The 13,437-nt window shown below is 45.8% G+C and overlaps 1 protein-coding gene across 1 annotated transcript in view; it reads left to right on the top strand.

Moving 5' to 3' along the window:
• Positions 1-13,437, top strand: part of LOC101848113 — a gene marked incomplete in the record, with an annotated part of 32,952 nt that overhangs the window by 15,639 nt on the left and 3,876 nt on the right. Inside the window, 8 exon segments of the mRNA XM_013083259.2 lie at positions 27-246; positions 558-6,956; positions 7,608-7,930; positions 8,882-9,190; positions 9,629-9,776; positions 10,471-10,809; positions 11,257-11,422; positions 12,233-12,489. Of these exon segments, the coding sequence (XP_012938713.2) occupies positions 27-246; positions 558-6,956; positions 7,608-7,930; positions 8,882-9,190; positions 9,629-9,776; positions 10,471-10,809; positions 11,257-11,422; positions 12,233-12,489 (8,161 nt within the window).

Genomic DNA, 13,437 nt, shown 5'->3' with positions numbered 1-13,437 from the left:
CGGCCCAATTCACTTTCGATTGACAGCACTCTCGACATAGCCAAGAATCCAGAGTACAACTTGGGTCTGGATCTCTCTGTGGACCACAAGAAGAAGCACAGCGAGGCTGAAGTGGAACTCAGGTACGGACCTAATCCAAAAGACAAGACCAAGAAGGTCTTCTGGTCTTCCTCCTTCACCAGGAAGCAGGCGAGCTGGAAGAACGCTGACCTCAACTTCAAGATGAACGCAGTGGTCCCTGCTCAAGTAAGCTTTGCATTTTAATCTCATTTATTTGTTGTCTTCTCCAAAGTACGTATTTTAAATACTTTAAACAAATCAATCTGTCCTTCTTAAAACATAAAACACAATTAATAACCCTTGCTATCTGTTCATATCTTCGAGGTGGCATTTTAAGTATGCAGCATGCTGATACATCGATTATTATTGGGGTTATCGCAATCGATATAAAGTGTTTGCTTCGGCTGATGAATAGTCCCCAATGCTACCCGATTCTCAAACATTAAAGATGCGCCCCCTCCCCCTCTCCCTTTCTGTTTCCCTCTTTCTACCTAAAGGGCGTGGATGTAAGTGTGATTGGCCAGCATGAGCATACTCCCAAGATGCTTGACTCCAACTTCATGTTCAGCTACGGAGGCAAAGGAAAAGACATTAGCGCTGAACTGACCATTAAAGACAAGAGCAGCAAATTGGCAAAGATCAACGGACAAGCTGTTGTTGCCTGGCCCGGCTCAGCCTACACCCTGACCACCGACTTCGACCAGAAGTCTGAGAAAAAGTACATCCACGAGATGAACCTGAAAGACAACAGTGGCAAGAAGCACGCAATCACCACCATCTACAGAGTTCCCAAGGAAGACGCATACGAGCTGACGACAAATGTGATGCTGCATGGTAGGAAACCAATCACGTTGTCTGGATCCACCAATCTTGACCTGAAGAATTTCGAGATCTCAGGAGAAGTCAAGAATGGCTCAGATACTTACGGTCTCAAAACCAAGGCGAAAGTTACTAAGTCCCCAAGCGCAAATGTTGTTGTGGAAGTGGTGTATCCTGCCAGGCGCATGACCCTGCTCGTGGATGGAGGAAAAGGAAAGAACAAGGTCAGCGGCCATGTTGAGGCTGCTTGGAACGTAGACAAGGACAAGAGCGCAAAGGTTGTGATTGATGGATCCGGATACTTGAAAGCATCCAAGAAATCTTCCAGTCTTGGGGGCAACATCAAGTTCAACTCGCCCTTCGAGAACTACGAAGACATCATGACAGCTTTCAAGTACGGAAGTGACAACGGTCAACACGACCTCAACGGCAAGGTGTCGTGGGGTGGAAAGGGTAAGACGATTCTGTCCAGCCTTACTGTCAAGAAACCCATATCTCTGGGAAATCTGCAGATGATGGCAGAGACAAAGAGCCCGTTCAAGGGATACCGAGTTATCTCCTTTGATGTTGACCATTCCATGGAACCAAAACTGAAAACTGTTCTCAAGGGCAGATGGGAAAAGGAAAATGGAAAACTGACCATCGAAGGCGAAAACCTTGGAGACATGTACAGGCGTAACATCAAGGGAAGTGCTGCACTCAAGTCCACACTGAAAAATGCCGAGGAGGTCAAGCTGAGCTTGTCTCACTCCGATGGAAATGGGCAAATTTCTTCTAACGCTGCTCTCATTCACAACGGAAAGCCTTACGGATACGAAATGAAAATAGACCACTCCCAGAACGGCTGGCAGATCAAGAACGCCGGAGACCTCATTTTGACTATGCCCGACAACAGAGTCAAGACAAGCTGGAAGCACAAAAACGGCGAGAGATACGTCAAATCATCTCTCAACTCCAGCTGGGGAAAGAATCGCCTGCTGGTTGATGTTGATGGTTCTCAAGACCTTCTGTCTTCTGGTGCCCTAAGTGGTGACATCACGGTCAAGACTCCATGGAAATCGTTCCGAACCGTTGCCCTTTCTTTAAAACACAAACAAGGACAGGGCCTCATTTTGAGCAAGGCTTCCCTAAAACAGAACGGAAAAGTGCAAGCTTCTTCTATCCTTAACTACAACGGTCACCCGTCCGGATTGGATATTGACTTCAATCTGGTGTCACCATTCCACGAAGAGATCAACGGCAAAGTCAACACCAAACATAGCGCCTATCCAATGACTGGCTTAGCTGAAATTAGTTGGTCTCCTAGGTATAAGACTGTTATGGAAGGTTCCATGAATCTTGCTTCTTGGGAAAACGCAAATGTTGACATGAAGTTGATCACTCCTCTGAAACAGTACCGCAACATTGTCTTCAAAGCCTCCAACAAAGACGAGAGGGGAGAGATGGTATCTCACATGACCCTCGACTATGGAGTCCGAAAGAACATCGACCTGGAGAGTAGAATGGCCTTTGGGGACGCCAAGAAAATGTTCCGGCTCAGAATGACAACTCCTTGCGAGCACATGAAATCCTTGGACACCGGATTCACCGTTGTAGGCGATATTGAGGGCTTCGATGGATCCGCAGATTTTGAGATGATCCCGGCTATTAATAAATTCCAAGGGTCTCTCAACTGGCAGTACAGCGATAACCTCAAGGGAAATCTCCGCCTGGTAACCCCTATCCCCGAGTATCCGTACATTGAGCTGTCAACCTCCAGCCAGAAGACTGGACAGACAAGGCAATCGTTCATCTCGGCAGAATACTCTCCCCGCCATAGATACCGCTTGGACACCACTTACAGTCTCGAGATGCCGTATTCATTCGAAGCCACCATCAGCTCTCCTTTCCCCGAGTACAACAACCTGGGGGTCACCTTCCAGCACAACCAAGACCCATCCAAACTAGTGTCTCACGGAGAGGTGCGTTACCAGCCCGACAAGAAGGTTGAGGGCGATTTGAACGTTGACTGGTCCGATCTTGTAGAGGGCACGCTCGTGCTCAAGACTCCAATCCAAGGGTACGAGAAGAGCAAAGTAATGTTGAGACACAAGGGCGACAAGGGCGACTTCAGCAGCCATGGAGAGGTGAACTTTGCAGACAAGAGCGTGTCGGCAGACGCCAGCTTCAGCAGCGGCTACACCACGACAGGAATGTTCACCTTCAACAGCCCTATCCCTGGCCTGGAAAAAGTTGAAATTTCCGTGAACAAAAGAGGCAACATCAAAAACGTAAAAGGTGGCGCCACTTTCGTGCTGAACAATGTCAAGACTCAAGCAAATTTCAACCACAAAATGAAGGACGGAACGTTGAAGTCGACCTTCAGTCTGTCTAACCCCAACATTAAAGACTTCAAGGTCAGCGTCGACCATAGTGGCGTCCTGGAGAGTTTCACCAACAAAATGTCTCTCAACTATGGCCGTCGTTACGACATTGACACCATCCTTGCCTTCGACCACAGACAACCAGACATCAGCGGTAATGGCATGATCAAATACAGACTGGACGGTCCCCGAAATACTGCACGGGTGACTTTCAGCAAGAATGGTCAAGTTGAGGACATGGCCTTCAGCGGAACTGCCGCCTTTAACAGAGAAAATATCGGCGTACAGGGCTCCTTGAAACTCATCGGTGGAATTGATGGTTCCATTCAGGTGAGCACACCATTCGATGACTTCAGAAACATCGGAGCCGTACTGACCCAGACTGGACACGTGAACGACTTTAAATCAGAGGCCAGCGTAACCTACATGGACGGCAAGAGCATTACCGGAAAAGTTGACATGTCTTCCTTTAGTCTGAACAACCTCCGCTTCAATGCCGAGGTGACAACTCCTTTCCAGGAGCTACAAAAGACGACGGTGAGCGCACACCATGCCTATGACGAGTACACCTTAGGTCTGTCCGGAGGCGCTACACTGACAACCACCATCGGCCAGTTCGGACAAGGCAGCGTCACCTACAGCAAATCAGGAGATCTGGACAGCTTCAGTGTTCAGATCAATGGAAAATACGCTGATAACGAGGCAATTGTTTCCGCAACAAAGAGCGGGTCTTTGGATGATTTCACCGTAGGCGGCAGTGCCAGCTACAACGGCCAAGCCATCAGCATGGACGGTTCACTGAACACCATCAGCGGCATTGATGGATCAATTAAGGTGAAAACGCCTTTCACGGATTTCAACAATGTTGCGATGAAACTGTCTCACCAGGGATCAATCAACGACTTCAAGAGCCAAGCGTCCGTAGACTACATGGACAACAAGAACGTTAACGGTATTGTGGAATTTTCCGCTGACGGTCTCCGAGATGTGAAGATCTCCACTGAAGTAAACGCTCCTCGGGAACTTCTGGGATCCTCTAAGCTAACCCTGAACCACCAGTATGACGCATACAGGACAGCGTTCTCGTCGAATGGCGATCTGAGCAGTCCTATCGGTGGATTTGGACATGGCAGTTTCCAGATCAGCAAGACCGGCGGCTATAGCGATCTCAATATCGAGGGCAAGGCTACTCACAATGGTCAAGATATTGTGGACACCAAAATCACCAACTCACTCCAGACCCGTTCCCTGAACACCGGTGTGAGTGTGAAGAGCTTTGCGACACCAGACTTTAAGCTGACCGTTGACCATAATGGAATTTTCCTTAACAGCAACACCAAGGCTCGTGCCTCTCTTGGAACTGACAACGTCTTGTCCGTTCAGGCTACAGTCAGCAACAGTGGAGACGTGCTCGACGGACAGGGCCACTTCAGCCTCCTCACCAGGGAATCTGGCTACAACCAGGGATCTATCAACGTCCACAAAGAGGGCCAGATTGATGACTTCACCGTGACTCTGACCACTGACCTCAACAATGAGAAGTATACCGTAACCGGAGCCTTGAAGGTCAAGGACGAGATCATAGGATCCGTCAAGCTGCAAACACCCATCAAAGGATACAGAAAAGTCGGAATGTCCTTCAAGCACTCTGGCAACCTTGACAGGTTCAACACAAATGGTGATGTCACGTTGACTGACGGAAATCGTTACTCTGCCAAACTCGACTTTTACCGGTATCTGCTCCAGCGCATTGAAACAACACTGGAAGTGACGACACCAATCCAAGGCTACGAATTCACCAAGTTCGAGTACAGACACGAAGGTAGTCCAGACAACTTCAAATGCTACCACTCCCTCGAGTACGGAAACTCACAGAAAATCACATATGACCTTCAAGCAAGCACATCTCCCAACCCTGACTTGAGAATGACGGTGAAGACGCCATTTTACATGTATGAGGATCTCTCGGCCTCTGCTTCTCTTGTCAACAACTGGCCGGTCGCTTCCGTCTCCGGCAAGGTCAATGCTGGAAATGGCAACGTCGTGTCTCTCCAAGGAGCTCTGGACGTGAGCTCAGACATGTCAGGCTCCCTGACCGTGTCCACACCCCTGGAGGATTTCTCCAATGTCGGCCTTAGTTTCCAGCATTCTGGTGACCTGATCAACTTCAACTCAGAGGGAAGAATCACTTATATGGACAACAAAGACGTCTCTGGTAAACTGAAGTACAAACGCAGCGGTGCACGCATCACTGCCCAGATCAAGACGCCATTTCAAGGCTACGAGCTGACCAAATACGAGTACAAACAGAATGACAACCAGAACCAGGCTTTCTATGAGAGCTCCCTCTTGTATGGAGACAACCAGGAACTGCAAAGTACTGTCAAGGTTGTCTATTCTCCAAATCCACAATTGGCCATCACTGTCAAGTCACCTTTCAGAAACTACGAAGACATGAGTGTGTCCTATTTGCTGGACACCACAGGACCACAGTACAAACTGGAGAGCAACGCCAATCTGGGCAACGGTCGCTCCGTCACTTTCAAGAGCGGCTTTGATACTTCTGACGACATCTCCGCCTTCGCTACCCTGATCACACCGGTCTCTGGCTACAGGAACCTCGGGGTGGATTTCAGCCACTCAGGAAACGCCCAAAAGTTTACATGCCAAGGAAAACTCACTTACGCAGACAGCAAAGACATCAGCGGAAAGGTCACCTTCTACCGGTATATGTGGCGTCGTGTGACTGCTTCTGCCGAAGTGAATACTCCTTTCTCTGGGTTCGAGAGCACCACAGGTGAGGTGAACTACGAAGACAGGTCCAACAGCAAGAGCGCGTCCGCATCTTTGCAATATGGCGACGCCCAGAAACTTGAAAGCAGTGTCAAGCTGACCTACTCTCCAAATTACGATTTGCTCGTGACGATCAACACCCCCTTCGAGGAGCTCAAGAACGTTCGCGCCGTGGCTACCGCAGACCTCAATGCCCCAAGCTACATGGTGACCAGCGGTCTCACATACGGCTACAACAAAGCCTACTCCGCCAGCGGAAAGCTGAACCTGTTCTCTGCCAAAAAGCTCGACGCTTCCCTTGAGGTGAAAACTCCCATTGCCGGTTTGGAGATGACCAAAGTCGAATATGACCATAAAGTCGACGCCTCCAGCATTGATGGCTCAGCCGCTTTGATCTATGAGAACGGACGCAAGACGGTCAGCGCTGAGCTTCAGTCCAGCATCTACCCATCTTTGGACGCCAGCGTCACGGTGAAAACTCCCGTGGATGGTTATAGAAGCGTTCTTGGAACCGTGACCTACGACACCTCTTACAACAAGTATGAGGCTTCCAGCTCTCTCAAGTTCGAAGGTCGCAGTCTCTACACCATGACCTCTGGTCTTGACTACTCCGTGGAGCCAATCAGAGCCTTTGCCAAGGTCTCCACCCCATACGCCGACTTCCGCAACGTGGAGCTGGTCTTGACCCACGAGGGCCAGTTGAACAACTTCAAGTCTACAGCATTCCTTGCCTCTCCGCTCACAGACAACGTCAACGCCCAGGCATCCCTGAACTACAACAGCCCATACGACATGAGCCTGAGCACATCCGTGAAGAGCTCACTGTCCGGCATGGACGACATCAAGTTTGAGCTGAAGAATTCTGATGTGTCAGGCGAGAAGAAGATGAACGCTGTTGCTGGATGGACCGACGGTCAAGAGGTAAACTTGTTTCTTTGTACTCAGGATTTTATCATTTATAAAATTGAATTGTTTTCTTTTCTTTGGAAGAGACCAAGTAGACCACATTCTGTTAATATAAAACAACTGAAACAACTGTTGTCTTTAGTTTTTTCTCATTTTCAGGAGGGGGGGGCTGAGGGGGGGGTAATTTTTAAATACAACTTGTAAATAAAACACACCTCTGTGAAAGAGTATATAATATAAAAGTGACAGAAAAGCACACAACAAACAAATCCGACTATTATCTGTTCATCCTTTTAAATACACTAGGACCTATCTTTCTGACGAAGAAGACATAGTCGTTCATTTTTTTAAAATTATTATTATTATTATTATTATCATAATGACGACGACAACGACGACGACATCAGGATTTTATTATTATTATTATTATTGTTATTATTATTATATTATTATTATTATTATTATTCTTATTATTATTATTATTATTATTATTATTATTATTATTATTATTATTATTATTATAACTATTGCTATATCTTCAACCACAACAATATTGTGTATCACCTTTGCATCGGCGAAGTTGATGTCATCAGTAAAACAGAAATGACCAACCGAGTAAAACAAAACAACAACTCACACTTGTTCCTCCCATTTCCCTTTCCCCAGATCCACACTGACGTCTTGTACCGCACCCAGGAGACCTGGTATGAAGACATGGCCCACACTGACGTCAGTCTGTCCACTCCGTTCAAGCTCCTGAGCAGCCTGTCCGTTCAGGCCGAGCAGACGACAAAGAGTCAAGGCCGCGAGGGAAAACTGGCAATCGACGTGAACGGCGCCCAGCTCCTGGACGTGAGTGGTGATTACAGCTCTAAGGATAAACACGAGGCAACCTTGACCTTCAACAACCCATGGCCCATGCAGTACACAGCGAAGGGCTTCAAGAATGAAGGACACATGGAGGCTGACGTGATGGCCAACTGGGACAGGTAAGAATAAACTGTAGTGCAAAGCGCATAGAGATTTATGTCGTGCGCTATACAAATGCTATTTATTATTATTAATAAATTATAGGATGGTTTTGGCCCTTTCACAAGCGAGCTTTGAGATTGGGTATGTGTGTTCATGAACAGTATCAGTGAGATAAGTGGGTAATCCTGAACTTGTAGGAGTAAACCAGTCATCTTTTTGCTATTAAGACATAATGATTCAAAACGAAGAGGAAAACAATCAGCTGCGTATATACCCAATAAGAAAAAAAAATCCACCTCGCCTATACAGTGTGCTTTATTACTCATTACGTTTTACTAGAACGCACGCGGAGCATCAAACGGGTCAAAAACTTCTTTCCAAAAAAAAAAATATTAGAATCATCCCACCCCCACCCCACTCCTCCTGAAAAATTGTGTTTTAAATCGTTGCCCCGTCCCTTCCCTCGCATACATTTTATTTAAAGTAAGTGTTTTACGGTATTCGCAACACAATTTGGCCATATAAGTGCAGAGGATTAGAGGTGTTGCAAGAGAGTCATCATCATCATCCGGTGCCTGGCCGACTGGCGTGGGTGGTCATGGACATCCACTTCGCTCTGTCTTGCGTTCAGCAATGGTGTCTGTTGTTCTTGCTGCTCCCAGCCTTGTAGTCAACTTGTCCAATATCTTTTCCCTCTGTCTGCCTCTGCCTACCCTTTCCATCAAACGTGCCTGTTACAAGAGAGTAACAAACACAAAAAGAAGGAGGAGAGATTAGGACAATAGATATAAGAAAATCAAAAAAGAAAGAGGATAGATAATGACAATAGATATAACAAAAACAAGAAAGGAGGAGGAGGGTCAAGGACAATAGATATAACGAAAACAAAAAAGGAGGAGAGATGAGTGATGACGATAGATTTCCCTTTCCTCACTTTACTAAAAATGTGTTTGCTTACTTCCTCACAGAGATGACTTGAACTGCAACGTGCACCTGCTGGCCGTGGTCAACGACAAGTCCGATTCTTACACCACCGACAGGGCTGTTGACATCAGTGTGGAGAGGTCATCCCGCAAAATGGGCCTGTCCCACACCCAGAAGGTGTCCGACTCTCAGCTGGCCAGCACAGGCAAAATGTTCTGGGACTCTGGCGATGAGGACAAGGTCTCCTATGACCTGACCCTGACTGACAACAACAGACGTAACAAGGTCGTGACTGATGGCAGCCTCAAGCTGGGTCTTCCTTCCAGAACCCTGGAACTCTCTGGATCTTTGAGGTAGGTCACCCTCAGGCTGAAGTTGAAGTCTTTAGTTTTAGTAAGAGTTTTGCTGCACTTGCAACACAATAAGGTCATATAAGTGCCGAAGATTAGACAGTGACAAACACAAAAAAGAAGGAGGGGGATAAGGACGATAGAAGTTTAATAGGAAAGAAGGAGCAAACCACACCAGAGCACCCACCAACCATCCACTGAAGTTTTTAATCAGAAATTAATAAATGACCAAACTTTAGGTCGGTTTACTGGGAAGAGATTACAGTTAATAATTATGTACTGTCCTTATAGACGCAGACTTTAGGAACGCTAAATGCATAAAGGAAAAAAACCCCACTCAAATACAGCAAAAATGTTTTGCTTTGGCCGAAATAACCGTATCTCTAATTATAATATGATGATCAGTTAAACATTAACATATTTTTAAAATCATTCTTTTAGCGGTAGCCCCGCTGCCCAAACTGCCGACGCGACATTCAGCTGGGACGCAGAACGAGACAGCAGCAAGCAGGTTGGCGTCAAGGCCACACTGAAGAAAGGAAACACACTGCGTGGTGACGTCACTCTCAGCATGCCCTCCATCAGAAAGGTGAGTTATGCTCTCTCATATAGTTGAGATTTGGAACTTTTATATATGTAAAGCCCCCCCCCCCCCCCTCTTTTTAACCACTCCTAATACGAAGTGCCCACTACGGACGTGATCGGCGGATCGGGCCGAACGCTCGACTCGATCGCCTAAAAAACAAACGTGTTTGTTTTCAGTTTCAGGCGATCGAGTCGGGCGATCGGCCGAATCCAGCCGTAGTGGGCACCCCGTATAAGAACATAATCTGTTAAGGACACAATCACTAGACATTATGTTATTGGTTTCAATACCACCTTTTCCTTAAGAGAACAAGCAAGTTTTTGTCTTTTTTTTTCTCCCAGTATAGAAATGAGCTGTACACTGTATGACACTTTGGACATTCCGTACAAAATAGGACATCTAGTCTGAAGTTTTACATAATAATGACTGTAGATTAGACTTTTTTTTTTGGGGGGGGGGTTGCTGTCTTCTTCTAAGGCTGCATAGCTGTACAAAGGAACACAGAGAATATCGTGCTCTCAATCCCATACATGGCGTGTTCTTTGAGTCTTTCGTGGGGGTTTTATTTGTGTGTGTGTGTGTGTGTGTGTGTGTGTGTGTGTGTGTGTGTGTGTTGTTGTTGTTGTTGTTGTTTGTTTTGTTTTTAATGTCTTATTTTTGCCAGTCTATAACACGGTCTGAAAAATCCTGCCAACAGGAGGTCCGCGTGGACGGTGAGCTCATGCTTAAGAATGGCCGCGTCATCCTGGACTCCAAGACCGACATCTCTTACTCCAGCGACGCCCGCAAGACCTTGACCTTGACTTCCAAGGTTCAAGACATCTCTGACTACTACAGCAAGTACAACTATAGCGTGCAGCTGGGCGTGAAGCACCCGTACACCAACATCGACGTCCAGATGAACTCCCATCTGGGCAGTTCTGACGAGCGCATGACAGTTGGCGTGGAGACGAGCTACCTGACCGCCCGCAGACAGACCAAGAATTTGGCCCTGCTGGCTGAGATTAACAAAATCAAGAAGCAGATCAGTGTGCAGGTGAGATTTATGAAATCAAAAAGTTAAGTAGATCAGTGTAAAGTGAGATTTGCGAAATCGAAAAGTAGATTAGTGTGCAGATGAGATTGTAACGACATTAAGAAGCAGGTTAGAATACAGGTGAGATCATCAGAATTAAACAGGCCAACCTAGTCTTTTAAGAACCTTGTTCTATTCGGTGTATATGCATACAAAATGTATACATTCGTAATGGTAGTTATTAACACAAAATTAGATAATCTTAAGCCCAGAGAAAGAATTAATAACGAAAAATCTAATACTGGCTCCGTATTCGTTTTCTTTTAACACATAAAAACTGGTACAGCCGTGTATTTTATTCGAACTTTTTCTACTTTGCCGGATATTGAGTTTAGAGTAATAGATTATAAAGAGAGCGATTATATGAGATAACTTATGCAGTCTTTTTGTAACCGGTTCCGCCCACAGATGACCAACCCCATCAACAAGATCGAGATCGTGGGAGACGTTGTGAGCACCAGCCCGTCCAAGCTGAGACTTCTGAACAGGATTGATGACACCGAGGTGTTCCGCTCTGAGCTGACGGTCGACACTGACAAGAAGTCTGCTGAGATCAGCGCAATTGTGGACTCTGGTAAGTTGAGGATGACAACCCCCCCCCCCCCCCCCTTTCCCTACGAATCATATTTGTCTAGTAGGGAAATAAGTTTTGGTTAATTAACCAAATTATGTTTTGATCACTGCCGGTCGTGATGAAAGAAAAATGGTATGACTTGGATTAAGTACACCTGACACAAAATTCTGATAAACATTTAATTTGGTGATAGTCTCTCGACATCTGTTCCTTAAAAATTTCTACTTTGTTATTTATTTTTTCCCACTTTTAGTAAAGTTGTTTAAGAGGTAGGACCTGAAAATCTATGCTTGCCTCCAAGTGGGCGAGACGGGTGCCCTGATTAGGGGGGGGGGGGGGCAGGGGATTTACACTTTGTGTGCCACGATTCAAGAGCATAATAACAATTTACTATGAGTATGATAAGATTAGTATTGAAAACTTCAACAGCAACGTTTGAAAACGAATCGTGTGTGATACAGCCAACTGTCTGATCAACAGGACAGGGTTGTATCCACGTTATAAATGTGCTTGAGCCTCTGGACTAAAGACTGGGTGTAGCTGTTGGGCGCTTCACGGTCGCATGCAGGATACGCGAGTTCGATTCCCGAGTGGGGAGACATTTTTATCAGGTATCTCGCCCTTTCTGCTAGGATGCTGTATCCCTTTGAGCCCGGGCTGGCCCTGACAGGCAGAACAGGTAGCCCACTTCTTAAATCATCAAAATTGTGTTGCCGGGGGCGCAAAAAACACTTGATTTTTTAAAATTAATAATATAGATCTCTGAGAAAGTCTTGAGGTTCACAATATCACACTAATTCCCGTCCACAGAAACCTTCAGCCTTTCTGCCCAGTACCCAAACAACACCGCCTTCCGTGCGGTCATCAGCCACTCGACGCCAACCGAGAGCCGTCAGGAGGCCCTGCTGGCCCTCCGCCTGAACACCTCCCGCCTTCTGCACTCCCGTCTGCACTGGAGACCCTCCTCGTTCGCCGAACTGACTTCCGGACTCGAGGAGAGGGCTGCACGCGCCGGGGTCAAGGTCGCTAAGATGTGGGAGCTGGTCAACGAGGCTGTGGCTGATGAGGTAAGGCGGGCTCGCTTTTATGTGTTGCACGCGTGTCTGCTTGTTGTTTGTTTGTTTGTTTGGGAGTTGTGTTGTTTTTTGTTTGTTTTTTTTGTTGTTGTTTTTTTTGTTTGTTTGTTGTTATTCTTTCTGTTTTCTTTCTGGGGTTGTTGTTTTTTGTGTGTTTTTTTTGGGGGGGGGGGTCATCTAGAGTTTTTGACCAAAGATAGAGGAGGTGTGAACTTCGGTTGCTATTAGAAGATGAAAATACAGATAAAAAGGTAATCTACATGCTAACTGAATCATTATAACTGCCTGAATAAGTGGGGGAATATAAGCTTTTATAACTAGAGTTCTGCTGGCATTTGGACAATGATCCAACATAATTTACTTTCCTTCTACGAATGAACATTAATATGACCAGACTCACAGTGGGTGGTTGACGGATGCTCTTATGTAGTTTCCTCTTTCTTTCTTATCAAACGTCTATCAGCCTTATTTTTCCATGTTTTGTGTGTTTGTTACCCTCTTGTAATACTCCTAATCTTCGTGGGTGGTTGGCGGGTGCTCTGGTGTGGTTTGCTCCTTCTTTCCTACCAAACATCTATCGTCTTGATCTTCCCTCTTTCTTTTTTGTGTTTGTTACTCTCTTGTAACTCCTCTAATCTTCGGAACTTATATATGACCTAAATGTGTAAAACTCTTACTAAATCCAAATATGGAACAAAAACTAAAGTACTGATCTGTTTCTTTTGTACATGTTAAAGTTTTACGGCGTTTGCAACTGCATAATATCATATGAGCACGCACGTACTATTCTGATAACACAAAATATAAAAGAAATACATACATACATACACACATACATACATACACACATACATACATACATACATACATACATACATACATACATACATACATACATACATACATACATACATACATACATACATACATACATACATA

This window comes from Aplysia californica, unplaced genomic scaffold, assembly GCF_000002075.1.
Source record: "Aplysia californica isolate F4 #8 unplaced genomic scaffold, AplCal3.0 scaffold00221, whole genome shotgun sequence".
In the NCBI taxonomy this organism is placed as follows: domain Eukaryota; kingdom Metazoa; phylum Mollusca; class Gastropoda; order Aplysiida; family Aplysiidae; genus Aplysia; species Aplysia californica.
This window is presented reverse-complemented; position numbering and strand designations above follow the sequence as displayed.